Source organism: Corvus hawaiiensis, chromosome 3 (assembly GCF_020740725.1).
Source record: "Corvus hawaiiensis isolate bCorHaw1 chromosome 3, bCorHaw1.pri.cur, whole genome shotgun sequence".
NCBI lineage: Eukaryota > Metazoa > Chordata > Aves > Passeriformes > Corvidae > Corvus > Corvus hawaiiensis.
In genome coordinates, this window is record NC_063215.1 from 115,120,080 (window position 1) to 115,144,811 (window position 24,732).

The window sequence follows — 24,732 nt, forward strand, 5'->3', positions numbered from 1 at the left end:
TCATAAGGATATGAATACTTCAGCTTGTTAAAGGGCCACAGTCTTATCGAATCAGAGAAGGTATGAAATCTCAAAGAAGATTAAGCTGCTATAAATACAACCAGGTAGATATAATTGATTTCTCTCCCTACAAATAAAATCCCCGAACACCCAAACACTTTTAAACCTCTTAAGGATTTTTAGTCAAAACACCAAGGTCTACTTGCCAAACCTTTGATTTTCTGGAGCCCTTGAGCCACCTTTTTGGTGCAGTACTGTGCTTCTGGTGATGCCGAGGGAGTTTTTCAGTGTCTCACCAGGGAAAGCGTGAGGAGATTTGGGATTTTTGAGGGAGCTGTATAGTGTTTGATTAGGTTTTTTTTTTTTGTTGTTTTGGATATGGCAGTCAATATAGTCTTACTTTATGAAAATAGTAACAGAGGCAAATGGATTCTAAGTGAATTGTGGATAGTTTTCCAAAGGGTGGGTTGACAGCATGAGGATGTGCACTGAACCTGAAACAAGTGCAGGAGTGTGTTGGAGCTGTGGTGCATTGGAACAAAAAGGTGTCCACAAAAGTGTACCCTGGCAGACAAAGCCCCGTGGGTTTGGGCTCCACATTTTGTGGAAAGCGAATAAAAATGAGAAAGTGAGAAGAGAGCAGGAGAGAAAGTGCAAGGAGCTACAAGATTAAGGGCTTGGAATAGTGAAAACATCCAGCTCTGTCAGTGATGTCTGCAAGGAGACAGGGAAGGTGTTGCTCACTGTGTCTGTCATCTGTAGAAAAGGCTGCCTTGGAAGCAGAAAGGGAGGAGGCTTCTGCAAAAACTTAGCGGTGAGAAAGATGGCTTGCTCAGGTGTGGGGTAAAACCTCCATCGGTGGAAACCTTTCAAAATATATGGAACAAATCTCTGCTAGAAACAGTGTCTGATCTGCTTTAGGCAGGATGATGGACTGGACCCTCTTGTGAGGGCCACTGGAGCCCAGCTTTCCTCTCACGAGCAGCACTGCTGCAGCCACTGCCTCCTGTAGGGTCTGAAAGAAGGCAGCATCTCAATGCAGGGGTTTGGGTATGGTGCCTGCATTTTTCCCCCTTCTCTCATTTTCCAGGCTTTGGGAACAAATCTTAAATGCTCATCAAGTTTCAAGACAACAAATTAAGTAGGTCACATCACAACTTTGCCAGCGGATTTATTTTAAAAGAGTAAACCAGTGATGAATTCCATACAGCCTCTTTTGGTAAAGGCACCATCTCCTCTACAACTCAATTTATGGTGTTAGAAGGTTGGTATTTTTATGGCACTTCTCTTCAACTTAAAAGGAAATTTTTATGAAGACACTTCAATCACTTTCTTTCTTCTATTTTTTTTTAAAAACAAATTAGAAAGGGGTTTTTTGTGTGTGTTTTCAAAGACAGTGCTTATATTCTGGTTGGAAACTTCTTTTTTTTTTCTTGCTGAGGATTTCATCTGGATCAGCTTCCTGAATTGCTGAATGAACACCAGGGTGAACGCAAAGGCTGGCAGGAGAGAGGTAGTGAGCACATCTGGCTGGAGGCAGGGGGTAAGGAAAAGAGACAGTCTTAGTGAGGAGAACAAAGGGGATCCGACCCCTTGTTGCTTTTCTGAGGGTCTACCTACACCACCAAAGGCAGTCACAGCCATGGGATAGAAACTTGTGAGCGATGGTGATGTAAAGGCACAGCTGGCCCTGGAGCTGATTTCAAGTTGTAACTTTTGTTTTCCTTCCAGACCCTGTGGGGATGCAGCAGGTTCCTCTCTGAGGTCAAGACATCTCTGCCACAGCAGCAGCAGCAGCACCCGCAGGTGTTTGCTCCCCCTTTCCTGTCCCCTGGTGCTGCTCTGTGGGCATCCTTGTGTTTCCCAAGCATGAGCCAGTGCAAAAGAGAGGCAGGAACCTGTCCTGGCAAGCAGCCCCCTGCCCCGCTGTGGCTCCTGTGGTCGGGCAAGTGTTTAATCCCAGCGAAGGCTTTGCAGTCTGCTGAGCAGAGGGGTCAGGAAAACACTGCCCAGCTGGAGCCAGGACATGCCACAGCCCTTGCTTCCGTGGGCTCTGCATCCCACTGTCAGCACTGTTTGCAGGCTGCACACTGCAAAGGTGTCTTGTGCCGGCAGCTTCTCTTGGGGGAGGTTTAGAAGCACTCATCCCTCTTCCCCTCCCTTTCCCATTTCCTAATTTATCCTTTAAAAGGAGGACAGACTGTCTGCCTGAGCCCTGTCTGGCACCAGATGGGAGGTGATGGCTAGGGCTGTGTCCCAACCAGTGCCCATCCAAAGGGCTTTGCCAGATCCAAGCAATCCTCTGTGACGGAAATGCATGTCCTGTGTGCTTCCATCACGTGTGCTTACACAACTGGCTTTGTGACTCACCCTTTCGGCTTCTGCAGTCGCATTTATTAAACTGAAGGCTGAGGTTTCACCCCACAGAGAACAAAGCCCTCCTGGATGCAGGACAGCGTATCACGTGTGAGTGGCACATTGCAGAGAGCTGCTGAGAGCAAATCCTGCACCGTCTGCACTGGCTGCATCCACCCATTCCCTGCTCTTGAGTATTTGTCTGCGTGCTGCTCTGAGGTGTGGACAGTGTTTAACCTGGGCACAAACTTGTTTTTGCCTCACACAACCTGGTGGCTGCTCAGTTTCTGTCTAAACCACTGGTGGGTATGAGACACAGTTACTGGAATCTTCAGGAATATCAGCATTAATGACACTTGTGTTTCAGTGATCTTTCATAGTAGTGCTTATGCTTTTAGAAGTAAGGTGGAGCCCTATGGGAAAAGGGATTTGCAGTCAGGTCCCAGTTTTGCCACAGTCCTTCATCACTGACTTTAGCCAGGTTAATTCTCTTGACACCATGAGTTTTCCTAATATTACTATCATGCTTTAAAAGGTGTGGGGAAATTAGGTAATGAATATTTGTTGAGCTGAGATCCCCAAGAGGGACTTAGAGATGTATTGTAATGTGTCATAGAAATGTTCTGAGTATGGAGAACCACACCAAGGTATGGTTGTGATCCTGCTGCTTAAGCCTGTCCTGTCCCACTGTGTAGGGGCTGACTATGGCTCATAAGAAGCCTCAGTAGATCACCAATTTTGGTTTTAACCTAATGAGAAATTCTGTGTTTGTAGAAAGGCCTCAGCTCCTTCCCCATTTTGACTGGAAATCCTGCCCATGGTGGAGGATATGGTTTAGTGGGCATGGCGGTATTCAGTTGAAGGTTAGACTTGATGATCTTGGAGGTCATTTCCAGCCTTAATGATTCTAGGATTCTGTGGATGCTCTCAGGAAGGACTCTGCTCTAGGCCTTAAGCTAACAGCTGAACTCTGAAACCATTTGGTGACGTGCCAATAACCTGAGGAATTTGAGTTACCACAGCCTATGGTTATAGGCAAGTTCCTCTGCATGGAAGTACTAAAAACCTCACCCATATGTGTTTGTGTGGGATCCACCAAAACCAGCACAGCCTCCTGTCTGCTCAGGCTTTGAGCCCTTTGTCTACAGTGCTGGTTACAGCTGGCTTTTGCAATGGGGCTGCTTGTCCACGAGAGTTGAACGGGGACCCTCAAATGGTCCCAGTTAGCTATGGTCTGCTCAGCAGAGGTGCCAAGACAGCTGACACTGTTTTCTTCCCAGGAAGAATCTGGAAGTCTGCAAAATGTGCAGTGTTTCACTTCCCATGTTTTCCTCCCTCAATGAACCCATCTCATCATTCTTTCCTCATTTCTTTCATTGCCAGGGCACAGTGCAGCCTGAGCATGCAGGTGAGGAGCTCCAGCTCCAGATGAAGAGGTCTGGTGGGTTGTCAGCAGACATCTGCCCAAGGAGGGCATGGGATCAGGGAGCCCAGATATTGAGATACTGCTTTGGTTTTGTTACAGGCTCCTCTGTGACCACCAACAGCTCTGGAAACTGCCCTCTATTTCCAGTTCATTGCTTCCTAAACCATTTGCTTTGCAAAACTATTGCAAAGCTTGATTCACAAAAGTGCTCTGAGGCCTCGGGTGTGAAATATTGTGACAAAAGAAGGCATTCCAGCTCTTTATTGCATCGCACATTTTAAATCATGGAAAATTGGACTAAAATACAGTAAATTTAGCATTAAAAGGACTGCTTTCCAATTGCCTGTCAGGATCCCTTCAGCCTCATAACTGTTTTTGTTTGAAGCAATGAGTGTAATGCCTGTTGATAGTTGTTTGTTCCCTTGTTGTCTTGAAGTTGCTGGAAGCAATTTACGAGTTACTCTTGCTTAACATCTAGGAAGAGAAGAGGATGCAAAATGTTTACTTGCTTCTTCTTCGTAAAGAGTTGATTCCCAAAACAACAGATTGGGCTACAGATGATTTGAGCCTTGCTGTTGGCTTCAAGGGGTGAAGGCTCTGGTCCTTTGTACCCCCACTGCTTGCCATGAGCAGAAATGTGGGTGTCAGGCTCAAGTTCCCTTTGCCACGCCTGTATGTTTCAATGGCATTTGTGCCACTCCCATTAAAGCAAAGGCTGTTGTGGAAAGAAACATCACCTGAAGGATGGGATAATGTACTCTTGGATACCATGTGTTGGTACGGAGTGTTTTCCCTGCAGTACAGTCCCACTCACTGGATCTGCTCTCCTGCTGCTTGTGCCACTGTCCTTTTACTGCCAAACACAGTATTTTGCTCACCTTAAGCAAATTTGAAGACAGTGTTCAAACGCTTTTTGATCAGTCAGGGTTTGTTTTCACACCTTTTCTTCCTGCATGCATCTGTTCATTGACTGGCCAGAGTGGATGGGGGCCTGAGCAATCTGTTCTGGGGGTGGCACCCCTGCCCATGGCAGGGGGGGCTGGAACTGGATCACCTCTGAAGTCCCTTCCTATCCAAACCATTCTGTGATTCTGTGACTGAGGAATGGCATGTGGAATTGCAATGCAATGAAAGAGTTTCTGAGGGTTTTCTAAACCACAGTCTCCCTTCGCAACCTGTTCAGGGATGCCAACTAATGCTGTGGGGAGGATGTGATCATCTCCCAGGGACTGCACAGCTCCCACAGCACTGAAAGCATCACAATTTGTTCTGTTTGACTTCCGGCAGACGGTCTAATTATATGAAAGAGCATCACTCTCCATTTGGTCAGAAGATGTATTCTGAGCTAAGTTTACCTAATGCTTTCCTGATTTGTGTGGTTTTTGCTCTTTTTTTCTCCCTGCCTTGAGCTGGACAACAATGTGGTCTTAGTCCAGCAATCAAACACGAAAGAAAACCCATATATATAAAGTACCCTCCTCATGCTGGAACTTATCCAGAAGAGATAAATTGTCTTCATACAGGAGGTCTGGATTTGTCTCTCTGCCCATTAAAAAAAGGAAAAATCTGGCATGAGAACTGTCTTGGGATAAGGGCAGTGCAGTGGCCATTGCCAGTGGTGCTGAGCTGTTCTGCCAGACCTGAGTGCTCAGGGATGCAGTGAGGCCTTTGCAAAGCCAGCACAGGGCAAGCTGTGGTAGGAGAGGGGCTGTCACTTGTCCCCTGTGCCCCAGGGTGAGCAGCAAACATATCCTTCTCTTAGAGAAGGATTTCAAGCCTTTTCACTGAAGTCCACACCTGGCTTGACCTGAAAAACTCAGCCAGCGGGTAGGAAAGCTGGGAGTGCTGGTCCAAAAAGGGCCTGGCAGCTCTTGGCATTTTTGGGGGTGCAATGACATGGTGGTCACTGAGCTATCGGGGGGTCATATTGCTGCTGTTTCCCTTCTAGGTTTTGCTGCCTATGAACCTCTCAAGGGCAGGTTGGATGGACCTCTGAGCAATGTGGTGTAGTGGAAGTTGTCCCCACCCATGGCAGAGTGGGTGGAACTAGATGAGCTTTAAGCTCCTTTCCAACCCAAACAAACCATGGTTCTCTCTGGAGGGGTCTGGATTTGAAGATGTTTGAGAGCAGCTCTACACCTGCTGAAAGCAGTGGGAAGTTTTGCAGAAAGCAATCTGTGGGAGAAATAGGTGGATATTCTTGGGAATAAATAAATCTCACGGTTTCTATTAAATTTGCTCTACCCTATTCAAGCTCTGTTCAAAAAGACCTCTGCAGCTCATGGCAGAATTTCTAGCCTGGAGGTGTCAGATGGAGCACATAGGCCAGTGGGATTTCCTGGCCTTGCAGATCTTCTCTTCTAAAGCTGGAATTATCTGGCCCCACCACCTTTCAAATGCAGACAAAACACAGCCTGACAGTGACTTAGACACCAAAGCTGGGCTCTCCTTCCAAGTGTTCCTCTGGCCCTAGCTCCCTGTGTGGCTGCCTGGGTGCAGTTTCCATCCTAGGACTGAGATTCAGATTGGCAGTGCTGACTCTTGTATCCAGTTGGATCTAAAAGTACTCAGCTCTCGGGGCTTCCCACCTTCCTCCTTCCCGTCAGTGCTGAGCAGTCAGACACAGAGCATGCCACTGCTTTCCCTCTGGCTCGCAGACTGAATCCGTGGGGCAATCCCACCGGCTGCAAAAACAACCCTGCTTTTCCAACCAGGCCACCCAACCTAGCAATGATGGATGCGGTTGTGTTTGAGGTTGAGTCAGCTTCCTCCCCCACCTCCAGCCTGTGCCACTCTGGTGGCTTCGTGCCTCCTGTCTGTGTGCTGGGAAGAAGAGGCCAGGTTCCCCTTTCCTGGTGGGAAAAACGACCCGAGCCAGTGCTCTGTTGTGCTGTCGGTGGTGCTGGGAGGGGGCAAACCCGGGTGGCTGATATGGGGGTGAGAGGAAGGGGGGCTGGCCTTTTGAGCAACAGCCGCATTAAATTACAGGAGTGCTGAGGGCTGTGCCGCTATGGGCAAGGGCAAAACCCAGTTATTTGTCAAGGTTAACCACCGCCATGGAGCTCTCGCGGGCAGCCGGAAGCTGTGGTGCAGCCACCGCTGTGCCGCGGCCTCTCTGAGCACGTGGCCATGGGCGCAGTTATTCAGGAAAATGGCTCAGGAATGTTTCCTCCCCTTACACCTACCAGCTGCACCTTTTAATTTGGCTTTTCTGGGACTGTGTACCTAGTGGTGATTTAACACGTGGTGAAATATTTGGAGAATGGCTCTGTGAGTGGATGGCCAGGCAAGGGAAGTCCTTAGGATGTAGACACTGTATTTTCTTTGCTCAGCTCCTTTTCAAGATTTGCTTTGCTCCTTCTGACTTGTCCCTCTCTGAGACCATCCTCCTTCAGGATATCATTATCCACATGCTGATTTAAATTGGGATGACCCTTAATGAGGCCACTTTGTAGTTCAATGTACTGCTATTTCCTCCCCACACTGGCCAGCAGTCCTTTCCATTCCTCTTACTTCATCCTCTCAACCCAAAGAGACTCTTGGCGTTTCCCAGGCAGGCTGTAAGATGAGGGTAGTGTAGGGGAACTGATACACCCAATTCAGGGTGTTCAGATGTGGTTACTGCTGCAGGGACAGTGGCAGACCTTGCTGTTTCTCCAAGCTGTCATTTGCTGGATGTGCTGGAATAGCTTGGACGTTTGCACATGAGATGGAACTGTGCTTTTGCCTCCTGGTGGGAGCTGGCTCCTGGATGGAGATGTCATGCCAGGCTGGATGCCCTGTGCTTTTTGGCATAACAGAACTGTAGCAGTGCTGGCATGCACCTTAAGATTTGCCCTCATGATTTTTGGCAGGCAGGAGGTGTATGAAGCCAGGCTGCACTGTGGTTAGAAGGTTCTCCCCATTGGCTGCTTGATGGTGAACACTGCCAGGGACAGTGGGACACAGGGGTCCCTGTGTCTGCATGGTCCAGTACTTCTCATTTCCTTACCTGGCTCATGGAGCCCTACTCAGGCAGATGGGGCTTTTCCAAGGCCAGCTTTGTCCTAGTTCTGTGTTTCACAGCTGAGCAACATCCCCTTAAGAGCTGCCCCTGGGAAGTGAGGAAAGGGGAATGGCTGCAGCTTGGATTTGGGGACAAAGGAATGGGCTAAGCACAACAAACCGGTTAAGCACAGCTGTGCAGAGGCAGGAGCCAGCCTGGAATATGGTGCCTGGAGTGGAAACTGGTTCCCAAGCCTTCTCTGCTCCCCAAACTTTCTGACTCACATCCTGTATCCACCACCATGGTGTGCAGATGCTGTCCCTTGCTTCAGGCATGTTTCAGAGTCTTACCAGAGTCCTCCTGAAATCCATAAGTGAAGCACTGTTCTACTTTAAGTGAACCATTGGTCAGGCCCGTAATAAACAGCAAGCTCTGACATTTAACACATGTAATACTGCTTGTCCAGTTTTAAAAAGGAAATATTATCTAAGCGCTCCTCTGAAGACTAGAGCCACCCACACTTAGCTGTGTTAGGTTTGGCCAGTTTGACCTGTGCAACATTGCTATCACTTCCAGAATATAACATTGTGAACCCCTTATAAAATGTGCAATGTACAGAATGAAAAGTTTCTCTGTATGTTTAAAAATCTTCCCCCTCCCCAATCCTTCTTGTGATAGAGAACAAATACGGAAAAAATTTATAACTCCCTGAACTGATAGAAAATTAGCACAGTCATAAAAGGCATCTGTGGCCTTAGCAGTGCAGCTGAAAAGGAAGAATGAGTAAACCTGCCACTCAGAAAGTAAGAAGCAGAGCTGAAGAATGACTGCTGCCATTTTAGCCTCCCAGCCTTTCTCCTCCCTGTGCAAGTGCAAAAATAGCCTCATGCCCTGTGCAGGAGGCACGGAAGGGCTTTGCCGTGGGACCCTTTCTGCAGGCACCACTTGGCAGCAAACCACTGTACAGCGCATGACTAGAGGATATCCTAAATTAATTTACATAGACATATAAATATATGCATGTGTGTGTTTTCTGTATGAAATATGAAACCAGTGATTTCTTAGCCAACCCCTTAATTTGTCTGAAACAGCACAGGCATAATGGAAACTGCCCACACATTTTTCCATTAAAAGTTACAAAGGGAAAGAAGCGGGGAATTGGTGATAGAAAAACACATGCTCTCTCAGCTGGCACAGAAATGCCAGGTGGCAACACACACTCACTCCAGTTTGCTGGGAAAAGCATCATCTTTATTCTGGTGGTCTTCCTGCTGATGTTCTCCCTCCTCAGCACGCTGGGTTCCCTGTGTTTGGAGAGGAGGGACGTGGCCGTGCTGGTGCCTGTGCAGCTGGATGCAGGGAACAGGAAGAGTTTTGAGTTTGTCCGTATCTGTTTTGCAGGTTTCCTCTTCTGGGGGAGAAAGAGCCTTGCCATGCCACTGTCCCTTGTGTGGTGCTGGATGGTCCTGCGGGTGACAGTGGAGCTGCAGAGCAGCTGTGCCTGGGTGGGTTATGAACATGCTCTGACAGCTTCCTGCCCCTGCTAGGAGTGGCACGTGCCAGGTTCCTGCACAGTCTGTCCAGCCTGATGTGACTTTCTCCAGGGAAGGATGAATGTGTGACTGCTGCTGAGAGCTAAAGCCAAACTGCTATGAGCCATGCTGGCTGCTGGGTGGTTCCAGGGGCATCCTGACAGAGAACAAAGGAAGGGGAGAAAGGGAAGGCCTGGGGGAGCCCTGGTGGCTCCTCAGAAGAGGCAGCTCCCTAGGTCATCACTCAGCTCTCCCTCGCTGCCTTCCTGCTGCCAGCCAGGGAGACACCACAAGTAAGGCACTGTGGCATTAAGGCCCTGCCATTTTGGCAGGGCAGATTCTTCAACAGGAAAAGGTAACTTTCCTCCTTTCCTGCCTTCAGCTGGCCTGGCCCCACTCAGCTGTAAGTGTCAGGTGCATCCGCAGCTCATTGCAGGCAGCCCTACAACCTCACCCCGAACGCTGTATCTGGAGCAGCCCCACGAACTCACCAGCATTTTTCCAAAGAATGCCTTGTGTTGACACTGCTAACCAGTCTGCACAGCGGGAGGGGGGAAAAGCAGCTGGTAACTAATGCAGGGCTGTGGGTATTTGTGGATGTGTGTATGGTTCTGGTTTTTGCTATATTGTCCTATAACCCATATGCATCACTGTGGGTTATGTTAGTGGAATTTTGCTGCTCAGCAGCTGTCCGGGCAATGTGAAGCCAGGCCCACTCATCCTTTTAACCATCAAAGGTACGATTCAATCCATTTATGGCTGCCTCAGGGCACTGCTCCACACATCTTTCACAGCAGCTGTGCCAGCTTAATGCTTTCCCACCAAGTTGACTCGGAAGTTGTACTGCAATCTGTATCTGCTGATTGATTGGGGGTTAAAAATAAGTTGGATGACTTGACTGGCTCCTTGTTTAAGTTTCCCTGTTCAGTTTTGCTTGTTTCAATCCCTCCCATATCTTTGGTTGAGTGTTCCAATGTGCCTGCTCTGTGGTAATGTAAGAAACGTAACGACAGCTTCTCCTAACCGCCAACCTGTGCCTGGGAATGTGAGCCACAAACCCTTCCTCGAGGCTTGTTCTAATATGAACAGCCTTGTATTTAAAAGACTGAGCCATATTTGGCCATGGTAAACTCCAGCACCTTGCTGAAGTCTACTACACAAAGTCATTTCACATACAATTTTGGTCATTGGAAAGGTGATAAAGAAAACAGAAAATAAAATACGCAGCCCAGCCCTGGATGGATCATAATTTATTATGAAGTAGGACAGACTTTGTTTTTAATAAAAACTGCTGCTTAGGACAGCAGACTCTCTCAATCTGCGCTCCAGGACTCATCCTATGAAACACCTGGTAGGTCCTATCAGAAGTTATTTGGCTCCCTCAGAGTTTCCAGCCTTGGCAAATTACGAGCAGTAAGACTTGAAACTTTGTGCGTCATTTCATTTATTAGAATAATTTTTCCTTTTCCCCGACACTTTATGTGTTATGTTCTTTATTAATAGTGTAGTAGCATTTCTCAATAGCACCATAATTTACTAATCCACAAAGGGCAGGGATGTGTTTTATATTTCAAGAATTGTGACCAACTGCCCTCTCATCTCCCTCCCAGAGAAACCTGAGAATGTTGTTCCCCCCTACACTGTTAAGTAAGAAGCAGAGCTTTCTCCCTGAAAATACCTGTCTTCCCTGTGAAGTGACTGATCCTGGAGATCCTTGTGCCTTTCATCCATCTGCTGTCAATTTAACTGGCTCCACAAGCTAGTGGCGCCTTCGTATGACCTTGCAAGAATTTACAAAATCTGGTTTCTATAAAAAATAAGGGGTGATCCCCATGTTTACCCTCTTGCTCAACTAACCATGTTTTGTTACTACCAGCTTGTACTAGAACATATCCACGTCTTCCCCACCAACTCAAGTCTGGATCTGGGATGACTCCCATGACTTGGCCAAGTTTTCCAGCTGCCGAGGTTACCTCAGCAGACCAGTTGCTGTCGCAGATGTGCGGTGGCTTTGCCCGGACCGCTGTGTTTCTGGAGACTTGGAGCCTGAGCAGGGCTGGGGTCTGAGGCCCAGCAGATCCAGGAGAGCCTCCAGTATGGGTCAGACTGGGTGTGCCCGGCCTGGGCTGCCTTTGAACCCCCTGGTTTGCACCATCTGGGCAGACCAACACAAGCCTGACCCTGCCCAGCCCAGCGGGGTTGTTGTGCCCGTGTTTGTGCCAGGGGCACCACGCACATGTCCGTCCATGAGCTCACAATCAACCAGACCTGAGAGGCCAACAGAGACACAGAAAAGATTTACAGGATGCCACAGAAGGTTTGGAAGGGACATTAAATATCATCTATGTGTGTCTGTATATAGCAGAGGCAATTGTCTTTTGTGTCTGTCTTGAATCTTTGAGCTCAGACTGCGATGCCGGTTGGCTTTACCACTGCGTGAGGTTCCACATGTGCCTGTCAGACCACATAACCCCAAAATAGGCATTTCTCTAGTGACATTTAGCCTTAGTGTTCCAAATGAAGACACTGACTTGCAGCAAGGCAGTCTTTTGCAGGATGGAACTGTAAGTATTTATTTACCCAGGGCGTAACTTTTATCATTCATCAGAATGCAGGTATGAGCTGCTTAATGACAGGATTATGTATGTAAACTTGCACTTTATAAAAGTTTGGAAATAGACCTTTGCCTAACAACAGTCATGTTCTTGGAAATCAAGTTCCATCTACAGAAGCCTTTCATGTTATAAACATATCCCGCATGTGAGTCATCGTTACAATTCAATAAATACTTTACAAAAATAATGCTAGCTTTTTAAAAAAAATTAAGACATTTTAAGTCACCAATAATTCCTCCCAGAGAGCTTCCCTTAAAGAACAGCTACTTCTGTAGGACACTGCACTCAGCATGAGAAAACTGGGGGAAAAGGGCTGCTTGTATCTTTTATCCCAGGGAACTTGTGGATTCCACTTTTACTGTTCTCTAAAAAAATAAACTTCTTTCTTTTCTTAAAAGAAAGAAACAAGCAGATCCAAACATTCTTCATATTAAAAACTGGGAAGGAACTGTGATCTTTTTTTTGTCCTTTGACATGGATTCCTCCTCTGCCCTCACTCCTCCAAAGAGTTACAGCATTCTCGGTTCACAGGTAGCTGCTCTAGAGATGTAAGCCCCAACAGCTGCAGCTCCATATCCGAGATGTCTCCAGGAGTGGGCTGTTTGTAACTCTTGCAGAACCACTGCATCAGGACATTTTCTGGCCTGTGTGAAAATTACAGCTACAACTTCCTGCAAGCCTACCCCAGGTGGACAGCAAAGACCTGAGATAGAAGGTAACAGGAAGAATTCCAAGAGAAAAATTGCTAGGGATTTTCTATATTCACTTCTGACTATTACCCTTCCAAAAAAAGTTCTTCCCTTCTTAGATAAGACTAGTCATTAAACCAATTACAGGGAAAACTGATGCAGTAGGTGCATTAATCTTGTAAACCGTTCCCATATGGAAGAGTACATTCTTCAATCCCACTGTTTATAACAACTTTTAAATATGTGCCTCCTCTGCTGGGGCCTTGGGGCCTGATGGTGATGGCAGCTACCCCCCAGCCCCTCCACTATGTTACAGATGGGAAATAAAATGAAATGCACATTATTACATGAACATTATTGCAGTATAAAATCCTATCAGGACAAGATTTATGTATGTCTGTATGCAAAAATAGGTGTGTGTGAGACAGAGAGATACGTGTTTATAAATTACACACACTATGAAAAATAGTTATATATTATATTACAACTATATACATTCATTGGAAAGGAACTGATCAACCCCTGTGGAGGAGCCAATGCAGCAGCCATCATCAGTTCTTTGGCATCCAGGAAACGAATGCTATTTTGTATCTGAAGAAGAGGAAAATCTTCTCAGTATTCCCTTGCTTCTTGAAACTGCTTGTAGTAGTCTTCGTCTGATGGGTTTTCTGTACACTTCTGTCCATTGTTGGGAGGCCGGGCTTCATTGTAGCGGCTCCAGTCACCTTTGCATATGATCCAAGGCAGAATGTCCACTTTGTAGTGGAGTTCTGCTGAGAATTCGATGCTGATCAGGTTCGGCGTCCCTGCCCCTTTGCCCCTGGTGATCAGCTGCATGTTATCATCGTAGCAGCAGTGCTGCGCTGCAAGCGTTGTGCTTTCCAAAGACAGCATGGAGCGGATGCAGTATCGTGCCGTGGGCTTGTAGATCTCCAGTTTTTCCTTGGGACCACTCGCATCTTTCCAGCGGAAGTTCTTCCTCTTAAGTCGATCGTAGATCTCAGCGGTGCTGTACGCAACTTCTCTGGGGTAGGAGCACGGGCAGCTGGGAAGATCGTTGACCACTTTGTGCATGTATTTCTTCAGGAACTCGCTCTTGCAGCTCATCCATCTCTCACAGCTATCAGTATCTGTTTCAGGGCAGGAAATGGAAACTTAAGATACATTAAGCAGCATCCCAGTTCATGTGATCAGTGATAATAAATGAGTCAAGTGTAGCTGTTCAGCACCAGTGCTCTGCTTTAGAAAGAAAGGGCAACCACAGCTTGCTGCCCTGCCCACAGTATATCACTGTGCTCTCTTGTCAGGTAAAGAAATCATGTGTGACTGACTTCAGTGCCTCAGGCAGTGCTAGTCTGAGTTACAGTGCAGAACCAGGCCAGTAGGAATCTGTGACACTTCTACCTGGCAAATTCTAATTAAGCCACTGATATGCCCATGCAGCACAAGAGACACTACCATGGGTTGATAAGCAACAGAGGTAGGGAAATCACAGTGATTTGGGACCAGTCTTCAGCTGGAACCCTTAGTCAGAACACACTCACCAGGAAAAACAGCAGTCAGATGTTGAAGTATTAAGTTTCAGACGATGCTAGAGATTACAGGATGGCAAGCAAGGCCTGGATTACTCTTTCTAAAGTTCATTCTAGGCCCTAATTCAGTCTTTCTTCTAAAAAACAAATAGTTTTTTCTATTTGGTCTCCACTTTCCGAAGAGGTACTTCAAGCATCTGCAGTTCAAACATGGAGACTGACATCTTAGCTGGCAAATGCAGCCAAAAGCAATTCAGGTTCTAAAAGGGCATATACATCAGAGTGGCTGTACTTCAGGAGGAGTTAATGGCACTAGAGCCATGACGTATGGCTGGGATTAAAGAGGTTTGTAGACCAGTAGCATATTTAATACTGGCACTCTCTTATTTTGCAAGGCTCTTGTGAGAATCCAGTTAAACATCTCCTACCTAAAATATTATTTATGTTGTCTATATCTTTCTATGGGCTGTCAAAAAACCCCTGCATGTCTTGTTCCACACTTACTTCAGAGGACTCTGCAGGAGAGTAACTAACTGGGACCTAAAACTCTTAGAGCAAACACTCTTGCAAAATATTTACTTAGTGATCAGTGTCCTGTTTTTCTATCTCCTTAAAGAGTCCCATCCTGGCTGTCATTAACTATTGTGCCCTGCCACCATAGGAGGGAGGTGCTGGGTTACACTATTTATTCAATTAATCCAGCAGCCAGTGTCTCTGAGTGGCCACATTATGGTTTTGTTGGAGGGTCGAAAGCAGAACATTGCAGAGATTGGACTGAGTTTTAGATAGTTCAGAATCAAGCCATGCCCTATAAAATTGCTTTGGCTCCCCCCACTGCAGCACACAGAGCTATAAAAGCAAAGCACACTCATAAAAGTCATTGCCCTTTTTTATTTTTTTGATGCGACAGCTGTATTTAAAATGCTTTTATAGAGTCTTCCATTCGAGGCTATTTCAGCAAAATAATAAAGGTTTGATTTTTACCTCCTCCATTAATATGGAGTCTTACAGCTCTTTTCTGAATTAGGACAGCAAGTAACAATTTTATGATGAAACAAGCACAGGACTTAAGGGGAGAAAGATTCTATGACTGAAGCAAATGTTCAGATTGTAAACATAAGCAAGATAATAAATGACTGCTGTTATTGATATTTTTAGTGATAAACTCAATATCTTGGTTCCAAAGGACTAAGAAAACCCTAAGGAAGCCTCTTATCTGTTACTGAAGGATTGACTGTGCTGCTTACCAACTTCAAACAGTTTGGTTGCGTTGAAGTCTTCACTCCCTGCAAGTAAACTCACTTCTGTGGCAGCTGTCCGGAAGGTATCTTCGATCCCTAAGACAAACACGTGTTAGTGGTGCTGGTGTTTTCCTGTTAAAACACAATGGAATCAGCTGCCTCCTTGCCACCCATCCTTCCCCAGGCTCTGCAAAGTGCTTTGATTTGGCAGGGGAGCATTCTGAAGTTGCTGCTGGACTCTTCCTTTAAAAGCATAATGACCAAGGAATCTGTGCTGTTAGGAAGGTAAAAGAGAGCGACAGGCCTGGAGACAGGCGAGTAAGTTCATCTCCATAAGTGAGCAACCATTTTTCAAGGAAAAATGATTCTGTTACAAGAAAATTGGTGCTTGTTAGTCTCTCCCAATGCTAGGGAGTTAAAAGGTGTGAGTAGGCAAGAGATAACCAACCTCTCCAAGCAATTCCATCCCCGTGACTTATAGCTATCAAATAAAATACCAGGATCTCAGCATATCAGGATCTACCAACAACCTCCAGTTAATTGTTTGCTATCAGTAGAGAGACACAGAGATTGCCAGAAAAATGATCTTGCCAAAGTAAACAGCTTTCATTACTGCTTTACTTCAGCCTATTGACCAGCCCAATGTTTCTGTGCCACGTAGGCTTAACACAAATATCTCCTCAAAAAAACTCAAAAAGGTTTTAGGATTTTTTTTCCTTTCCTCCCCATTGAATTAAAGACCTCTAAAGAGAGCATAAAGATCTTTAATATGTGATAACTATATGGTTAATAATGAAGTCTATTCACCATCCATCTTCTTGCCAATGAACTTTCTCCCGCTCTCCTGAACTGGGGCATAATGGTGGCTTGCAAAGGTTCAAAACAGCCTCAGGCCAATTTTCAATAAAATTATCATACAGTTTTGCCTTAACTCCAGCACTAGATGTAGAATAATAGATACCCAAGAACCCATTACAAGGCAGTAATTCACTGCTGGAATTATAAACAGCAGAAGCTGAGCTTTGCCCTTGTAATTTTAAAAATGTCAGCACAGCCTCAAAGAGTGAATGTGTTTTGCTTGTGGATCGTTGGAGGTCTGTTATATGACATAATATATTCTTTCAAGTTTGCCACTGTTTGGTGCTAGCTGGTAATAAATACTAGACAATATAACTGGGGGTTACTTGCTTTTCTCTGGAATTAGCCCCTTATTATTGAGGTTTTAGGATGTATGAGAGCATGCAGAAATATTTTTCCCCTGAACTGCCTAGCAGTTGTTGCCTTACAATGGAGACATGAATCTATCTGCAAGTGAGAAACTTCTCTCCAACTCTCTCACCAAGTCTTCTAAATCTCCTTTCCAGCACTGCTGACATTTCACTTCCCATTAAAAAAGCCTGACCTACAGTTTAAGAATTTCTGCCTTTCTGAGTCATTAAGTAAACTGAGAGTAATGCATACCACCACAACTTGTGTTTTCACTTCTCTCTCTCGTCTTGGGAAGTAATGAACTTGCACCTATCCCCTGCATTGTGGCAGCTACTGCATGACAAATTGGTCTAAATTCAAACACACAGCAACATTTAAAAAACAGTTTTCCATAGCAGCTTCAAATTTTCATGATGTAGGCTTGAGTTCTCAGCCCTGCTTTTGCCAAAGTGAAGACTGGGTGATGGTAAGGACACTTCAAATGTCAAATCCTGTGAATGGGCAGGAACTAAGGCAAGGCTCCTTGGCCATATTTTCTGAATATATTCAAGCCAAACCTATACATTCCTTCATCCCTGTTCACCGATCAGGCAATGCCATTCACTGCACAGCAAAACAGGAGCTCATTGAGGTAACAGCACAGCTGGTTTGATATTCTAAAACAGCTCCAAATTTGTTTCAAGAGAGTAGATTACACCCTTCGGAATACAAAACGCCTGTGCACAAAAATGACTGCCATGACCCAAAGAAAGCCTGTACTTGTCTTTTAAGTCCTGAGGGATGGTGGACTGCATCTAGCAGTGTATCATTACCATGAATAAATGGTGTTGAAAATCGGTGTGTCTTTTCCCACCGGAACCCTAACCTTGCCACGGAACACATGGGCCCCAGGCTTTGCACACAGGAGGGCTCTCCCACCCCATGGCCACCTCTCCCTGCCCCCCCGGCAGCAGCTCCCACGAACAGCTCCCACCTGGGCAGTTGGGCCTGTCGCAGGTGCGGGACTCGGTGGCCGTGCAGGCGTACCCGCAGGACCTCGTGCGCTTCTGATTGCCGCTCCCACAGGTGACGCTGCACAGGGACCACGGGCTCCAGTCGCCCTCGCCATCAACGTAATCTGTGCAAGGACAAACATGGGGAAGGAAATGAAGAAACAAAACTCCTACTACCCAAAACTACTGTGTAGTGTTTTTTATTAAGAAGGCAAAACAAGAATGGAATCCAGATGTCTCTACCTGAAGCTTGGGCTGAATGCCAGGCGCAAGCCTGCTGTTTAAATGGTTTTCACACTTGATGCTCCTCAGGGAAATGCATGCAACATTATTTGAAAAAATATTTCCTTTCTCTTTTGACCTTTTGGCAGCTGAGAATCCTCAGCTGCAGAGCTGGGTCGTGAACTAACAGTACACATCTATTCACATAATCTCCCTGCATACAGGAACATGTTTATAGACCAGACTAACCAGGCACAGGATAAATTAAGTTTTCTTTTTCATATTTTCAAAACACACAGCCATAGCACAACAATTCTCAACTTTTAGGGAAAGATGCATGTTGTTGGGATATGGGAAGCTACAGGGTCATGAGTGAAAATCACAATTTTGTTTTTCAGTCCCTTGAACAGGGTACAGATATTTCAGGAATACTGCTATGAGAACAGGGAACTGCATGCTCCTCTTGCACTGAGAACAACATGCAATTTTTAGTGTTTTGTGTGGATTAATAAATAACATCAAGTCTGACTATTTACTAGAAGGAACCTTCTGAAAAGGAGACATGACTTTATTCTCTTCTGGTAGAGAGCCAAAGGCACTGGACACCAGGTCTGTACCACAGAAGCTGGTGCTGCTGTGGGTACCTAAACTCTTCAGAACCAGCCTCCTTTGTGTGCTGCGTTCAACTGTTGCACATCCCACCATGTGAAGGCCACCAAAAAAAGCCCATGAACCCATCCCAGTTTTCTTGCCTTCCCACTGGCCTCCCCAGCTAAGGGAACATTTGTCTTAATGGTTTTCCCTGCAACCTACAGGAGATATTTTACTGACCCTGTGGTCATAACTTGCAGTCGTAGCTCCTTTGGGTTACATCACCATGCGTAGCAAAGCAAAATCTGGTTTAGTGGTTTTGAGACAGCCCTGTTCTATAGCTATAGGTAAGAATACCTAAGCTACAGCAAGACCTGCCTTCCCTGGCCTCTGTGCTACACGAGATTCCTGCTCCCCCCACGGCCATGCTGTCTGTGGGCTTCCTGAGCTGGTTAGCAGAACATGTAACTTGATTTGTACCATATGTAATGACTGACGACAACTCTGTGGGGTGCTATTAAACATTTATTGCCAGGAGTATGGCAAGGTTATATATCTCACTCAGAGCAAGCTGCCTAGATGTGAGCTCCTCGTGGCAGGGACCTTATGTATTTCTCCTCCTTTTCTGACATGGCTGATGATGGGGAAGCCACCACACCGGAATCAGGTGTCCACGGTGTGATGTGGTTGTGAACATGGCTAATGTCAGTGTGCAAGACCCATGGTTTTGGGGTTTGCCAGCAGACAGGCACCACAACAGTCCAAAAAGGCATCAGATATCTCAGGAAAATGGCCCTCTATGCCTGGCCCTGCTCTTCTTCCTAGCTTTTTTCCAACTCTTTTCTTTCCACAACAATGTGGTTGGCAAGGAGGAGGACAGGTGAGCAGGCGCAATGGCTGTCAAACAGCCCAGCCCAGGAGGCCCAGGTAGGGCAGGGAGAGACCTTGGTAGTGGCAGTGATGCCATGAAGGCTTTTTGCTTTGTCCTTTATACCCTTGCTATACCTTTTTACAACTTCTGTATTCTTAGTGCTTTTTGCCTACATTCTTGGACTTGTTTGTTCATCTAGGAGACTAAACATTTTAGAAGCTTCGTAGCTAGGGATCAGTGTGCCCCAGACCCCAAGGTCCTCTCCAGAACACATTCTGTAAACTACAATAGAACCATCCAGGGGAAGGTTCCTGGGGGAGGTGGGGCTCACTCGAGCCTCTCATTGGGGAATCTTTGATAGATATGCTAATTAGTAAGACCCATAGTGTTATACCAGATCTTTTGGGGGTGTGCATTGCAGTGTGCATTTCGGTGCATTTGACTTGGATGTGTGCACGTAAGGATTTTTAAAATAAATACCAATGTAAAAACCCTTTTCCCCTTCTAACCGTGTTTGACTCTTGATTTTAAGACCAGGAAAAGGCATCAGCAGGAGGAGAGAGAGACACACATAGGAAAGGTGTGAACATGTCAGTGGGTGCAGCATCTAAGCCCCACATGGGCAGGATCTGCTGCTACATCCTCCTGGACAAGGCCAATGGCACAGAGCATTTCAGGTTAGACAGAGGGCCAGGAGCTGTTTCCAGTTGGTTGGGTGCTCTGGTGTGCCGAAGAGAGCTCTAAGATAATTTTTAGACCTGCCTACCTAGTGTTTACACTTCACACTGTTGAATATACCATGTTAGATTTTCAGCTGGAGCTCAAACTGTTCTTCCTATTTTCATATTTGTAATTCTTACTATGTTTTTTCTACCACAATTATTTGTGAAAGCAATTTTATTTAACTTAAATGAATAACTACTATATGAATTCTTGGCAATAAACCCTGCCCACAAATAAATGTAGGTGCAAAAAGAGGGGATAGACTTTAATCTTCTAGCCACAAAATTTAATACGTATGTATGTGTTTAAACACACCATTCCACGAAAACTCTCTCTTGATTTTTAAGACTCTAGTACTTCAAGTTAGCCAAATCGTAGGAAAAATAAGGCTGAAGCAGTGCATGACAGGCACTCTGCAGCATCTGGGGAATAACAACAGAAATGCCAGGGTAAAAGTACTGCGGCTCTGACACCTTGTTCTGACTAAAGTTGTTTGTATTTACACACAACTTAAATTCAAGGGGCTCCTGTGAACACAGTTTAGCTCACCTCCCTTGGGTCATTCCCATGTGGACAGTCACAGCCTGTCAGGGCAGTGAATAGCTGTAGTTCGTCTCTGTTTCTAGTTTCTGCAGCTGTTTCATACAACAAGCTGAAAACAATTGTTTTTGCTGTGACACATCTGGAATAATATTACACACGCAAATACACAATGTTCCTGCTGCACATGCCACTCCCCACACATGCACCAACATAATTAATCTTATTTGTGTATCCACCAAATACTACCACGTTTCAGATCTTGCTTATTTATCCAATAGTTATATTTTGGTTCCCAAACCACCGCACAATTCTAAATTTGTACTTATCCTTACTCTAAAAATAAATACGAAACCTTGTTTCCTCTACTTTTAAAAAAAGCACACGTCGAACTAAAAAAAGGCACTCTTCTGGGATAACTGGTATGATTTTCAAGATTATAGACTTACTAGTGGAATGCAGCTACCACCGTACAGCTTGTGCATCTGCACAGATTTGTATTTAAAAGCTGATGAACAAAAGCCACATGTTGAAAAATTCTATTTTGCTTGGCCTGCTCTCAGCGATGCCTCACCATTCTCATTTCCCCCACGCTTGTTTTTTACAATCCCAAAATGCCCATACGAGGCCTGGAACGCAAACTTACCATACTCTGGCTGCTCCTTGGACTCAAATGTCCGGTGACTGGGTGCATGACTATCCCACCCACCGAGAGGGTTTAGGAAGTTGCTGTCCTCAGTAGTGCTGTCGTACTTGTAGTCCTGGTCCCCGCTGCTCATGCGAGTCAAGGTGGAGGACCTCTGCCACCAGTTCCTCCAGTCAGGCGATGGGGCTGGCCAGCTGGGCTTGCTGCTCTCCTTCTGCAGATCCTTGTCTGTCTCCGTGTCGGGGCCATCCACCACTTCAATGGTAACCTGTGGGATTCAGAACAGCCCAGTCTGACTGTCAGCGCCTCCTCCCGGTCAGTGGGAAACTTTCCACACAGCAAAGACGAGGTGCTGCTTGGCAAAGGGGCTGTGCAATACCTTTGAGTTTGCATATTGCAAACCATATGCGGATTACTGAGCCCAGAGATAGGCAGAGGCTGAGTGATTCCTTCTGCTACCTCTGCTGAATCAGATCTTGGAACAAAGGCTAGGAAAAATCCTGCACAAAATAATAACCCATGCTGTGCCTAAAACCTTTGCAGCATAATTTTCTGCCTTATGGGGAAAATGTGTTTAGAGCCAAACATATATGAACAGGAAAAAGAAAACCAAACCTCTAGTCTGTGCTGAGGCTGAATTTGAGGCAAGCATGAAGCACACCAATGTGCAGAGCCTGTTCCAAGGCCTTGGGCTGACTCAAGATGGGGCTAAGCAAGGCCATGAGTGTGAAGGTAAAGATGCAGAGCCCAGGTACCTCTGGGTTTGCGTCTGTCTTGCCCTCTGGCAGCAGCCCAGCTGTTACTGCTGCATGAAACCACACTTTGTGGCAGTGATGGGAGCCAGCAGCTCCTCTGACCAACGCTGAGTAAGTGACTTGCTGCAAAGCCCTCTAAAGTAGGTCCTTTTGTCATGCTGGAAGAGTATAATGACCTGTTATGGTCAACCTGTTTATGGTTTCTACAGAAGCCCAGAACCAAAATTCAGAGTTTGCTGCCCAATTCCCTCACAGACATCACAAATGTCAATATCATTGTGCATAAGAGCAACCCTTGATTGTTGCTTTCTGTGCTGAACAATGTGTAATTGTAAAACTCTTGGATAAATACTGTGTGTGCACATAGGTGGCTATTTAGGTAGAAGCAGAGACTAGCTGCCAGAAACCTTGGCTCTGTGAGTCATGCAAGCATTGCCTGGCCACAGATACATCACAAAAAGCTCTCATGTGTCATGCTAATGGGGTTCATTGATTACACTGGACTGGCTAAACAACCAGAAGTGACTCTCAAGATATATCTATAATGTTTAATAGGTATGGAGGCATTCTCAGCCTTCCAAGATGGTACACAGTGAAAATCAGGTTGTATAAAACAGAAATAACGTACAATTATGCTAGAAGTCATTTACACAGCTCTGTGGATGTGCATGGTGCATAAAAGATTTGTTTTATAAAATTGTTTTTGGTAAAATCACACACAAGGAAAAGAAAGAAAACATCACAGCTACCTGTGACCCAGAGAGTGTGACATAGGAAGCAAAGAAGAACTGTCATACCCTCAGAGCTGCAGACAAACAATGCCCACACATCCTGTGTTTGGAGAAAGGAGATTTTGAATCTATTTCATGCTTTTCATTTTATCACAGACCAGGCCATTGAAATGAAAAAACTTTCAGGCTACTATGAAGCTCCACTAGGAGAAAGAGCAAGAGCAAGGTAAAGTGCAGCTGTCAGCCTAATAGCATATTTACACAAAAGGTATTTCACTCCCAGCCTAAATATGGAATTGGAACGATTACTTCATTAAACCTCAGTTTCTACAGACCAAGAATTAAAATGGATTTCATAAGCTTGAAAACATCAGGGTCAGTTCAGGCATTCAAAATTGTTTCATCTATCCAAGCAAAACAGAGTTTTCACAATAAATGAAAGGAAATCGCCTTACTGAGTGGCAACCACTGCCAGTGGTGGGGCTTTGGTACTCCCCACCTGGAAATTAGTACAACTCCAGTACTTTAGTAGCAAGTATTTTTAGGACCACACTAACTCTCTGAGCAGTGACTCAGCAAAGTGGGAAAAACCATCCCTCTGATAAAAAATAATGATAATTGCTCCATTTGCTTTGATAATCTGTAGCTGTGTGACAGTCAATCAGCATGAACTTGCATTATTTCAGCCAGGGACAATTTGAAGAACCACAGGGACTTGGTTTTAAATAACGATTGATGCTTCCAAGTCAGTTTAAGGAAAAGATGGTTTGCAGGGACAGAGAAACGTCTGCTGAGCTTGGTGCTACACTGGTGAGGAAAGGCAGGTGGAACACATGGGCTTGCAGTGTCATCAGACCCCACCAGACCTCCAGCAGCACTGCAACTAACTTACTTCCAAGACACATCTGTGCAATCAGATAGCCCCTGCAGTCTGTTTTTACCACTGAGGAAGCTTATTAGAAAGGCCTCTAAAATGAGTTTTCCAACACACAGCTAATTTAAAAACCAAAACCAGCAGAAGCAAAATCCAGTGTGGTAGTCTGACAAATAACGGTGTTCCTCTCTCCACTGCTTTAAGCTTTGATTACCAAGGTGTTTATTGTGGCATAAAAATCATACAGTGAAAGAAATTCTATAAAGAATCCTGGGATTGTCTGAACTGCCACTCTCGGAAATTAGAAGCCGGCTTCAATCGACTCTGGTGTTTTCAGGGACTTGGCTGTGCTCTGCCGAGCTCCATTTGACTTAATGGACTTTCCAGAGGCAGGGAGGAAATCAGTGCCTAATCCTAGTAATCCCTCCTCCAAAAGTTAGGTCAGACTTGTGAGGAGGCTGCTGTTTCAGGTGAGCAATTGCACCCTTATCCCAGTCTAAAATTTTGAAAAGTCAGCTTTCACTAAATTCTTCCCAGTAGTTACAGATAGACTTACAGTGTTAGTCCATGACTGTACATACATGTACATGGCACTGAAGCATGTAACTTGTTTCATCAGTTTCTATATTGGGGGCTGTTTATAAAAAGGAATAAAGAAATCAAGAACTAGAGAATAAAGACCAAGAACTAGAGTCATAAAGAACAGGCGTTCAGAGAAGCTCTGGAAAAGCTTTCATGCTGTATAAGTATTCCAGCTTACATGTTCTCTTAAAAATTAAAAAATAAATCTGCTTTAGCAATTCTATCTTGGAGACAATTTTAGAGGCTGATTTCTTCTTCCAGTGATTATCAAAACTGTAAAGATTCTTTTTTTCTCAAGCTTCCCAAAATGTCTGTGGTAACACAGTTCTTGTATAAATCCACAATCATCCCCAGAAGTATTCAAACCTAAAATAAAGCCACTTTTTTTATGGTTGTATGAGCTAGGAATAAGGACATTCCTCTGACAACTGTTAAAAGCAGTTGGCGTAGGCACATTAAAACAACAGATTTGCAGTCAATTTCTAATGAAACAAGTGTATCAAGCACAGATGTATGCAGACACCAACATCCAATTTTCTCCTGGCCAAAAATATACAGAAGATAAATATTATCCCAGCCTGCTGGAGTGCACAAAAAGTTCTGTGTTCTTCGTCCTGTTTA

The 24,732-nt window shown here is 45.3% G+C and overlaps 1 protein-coding gene across 2 annotated transcripts in view; it reads right to left on the minus strand.

Annotated features, from left to right (window-relative positions):
- Positions 1–11,839: 11,839 nt before the first annotated feature.
- Positions 11,840–24,732, minus strand: part of ISM1 (isthmin 1) — a 40,134-nt gene continuing 27,241 nt past the window's right edge. Inside the window, exons 4-7 of one of the 2 annotated variants that reach the window (XM_048299472.1) lie at positions 21,170–21,437; positions 17,558–17,701; positions 15,382–15,471; positions 11,840–13,732 (exon numbers count right to left, since the gene is read on the minus strand). In XM_048299472.1, the coding sequence (XP_048155429.1) occupies positions 13,215–13,732; positions 15,382–15,471; positions 17,558–17,701; positions 21,170–21,437 (1,020 nt within the window). In that variant the 3' untranslated portion in view covers positions 11,840–13,214. Of the gene's footprint in view, positions 13,757–15,381; positions 15,472–17,557; positions 17,702–21,169; positions 21,438–24,732 lie in introns of both variants that reach the window. The other variant, XM_048299474.1, reaches the window with a different exon arrangement.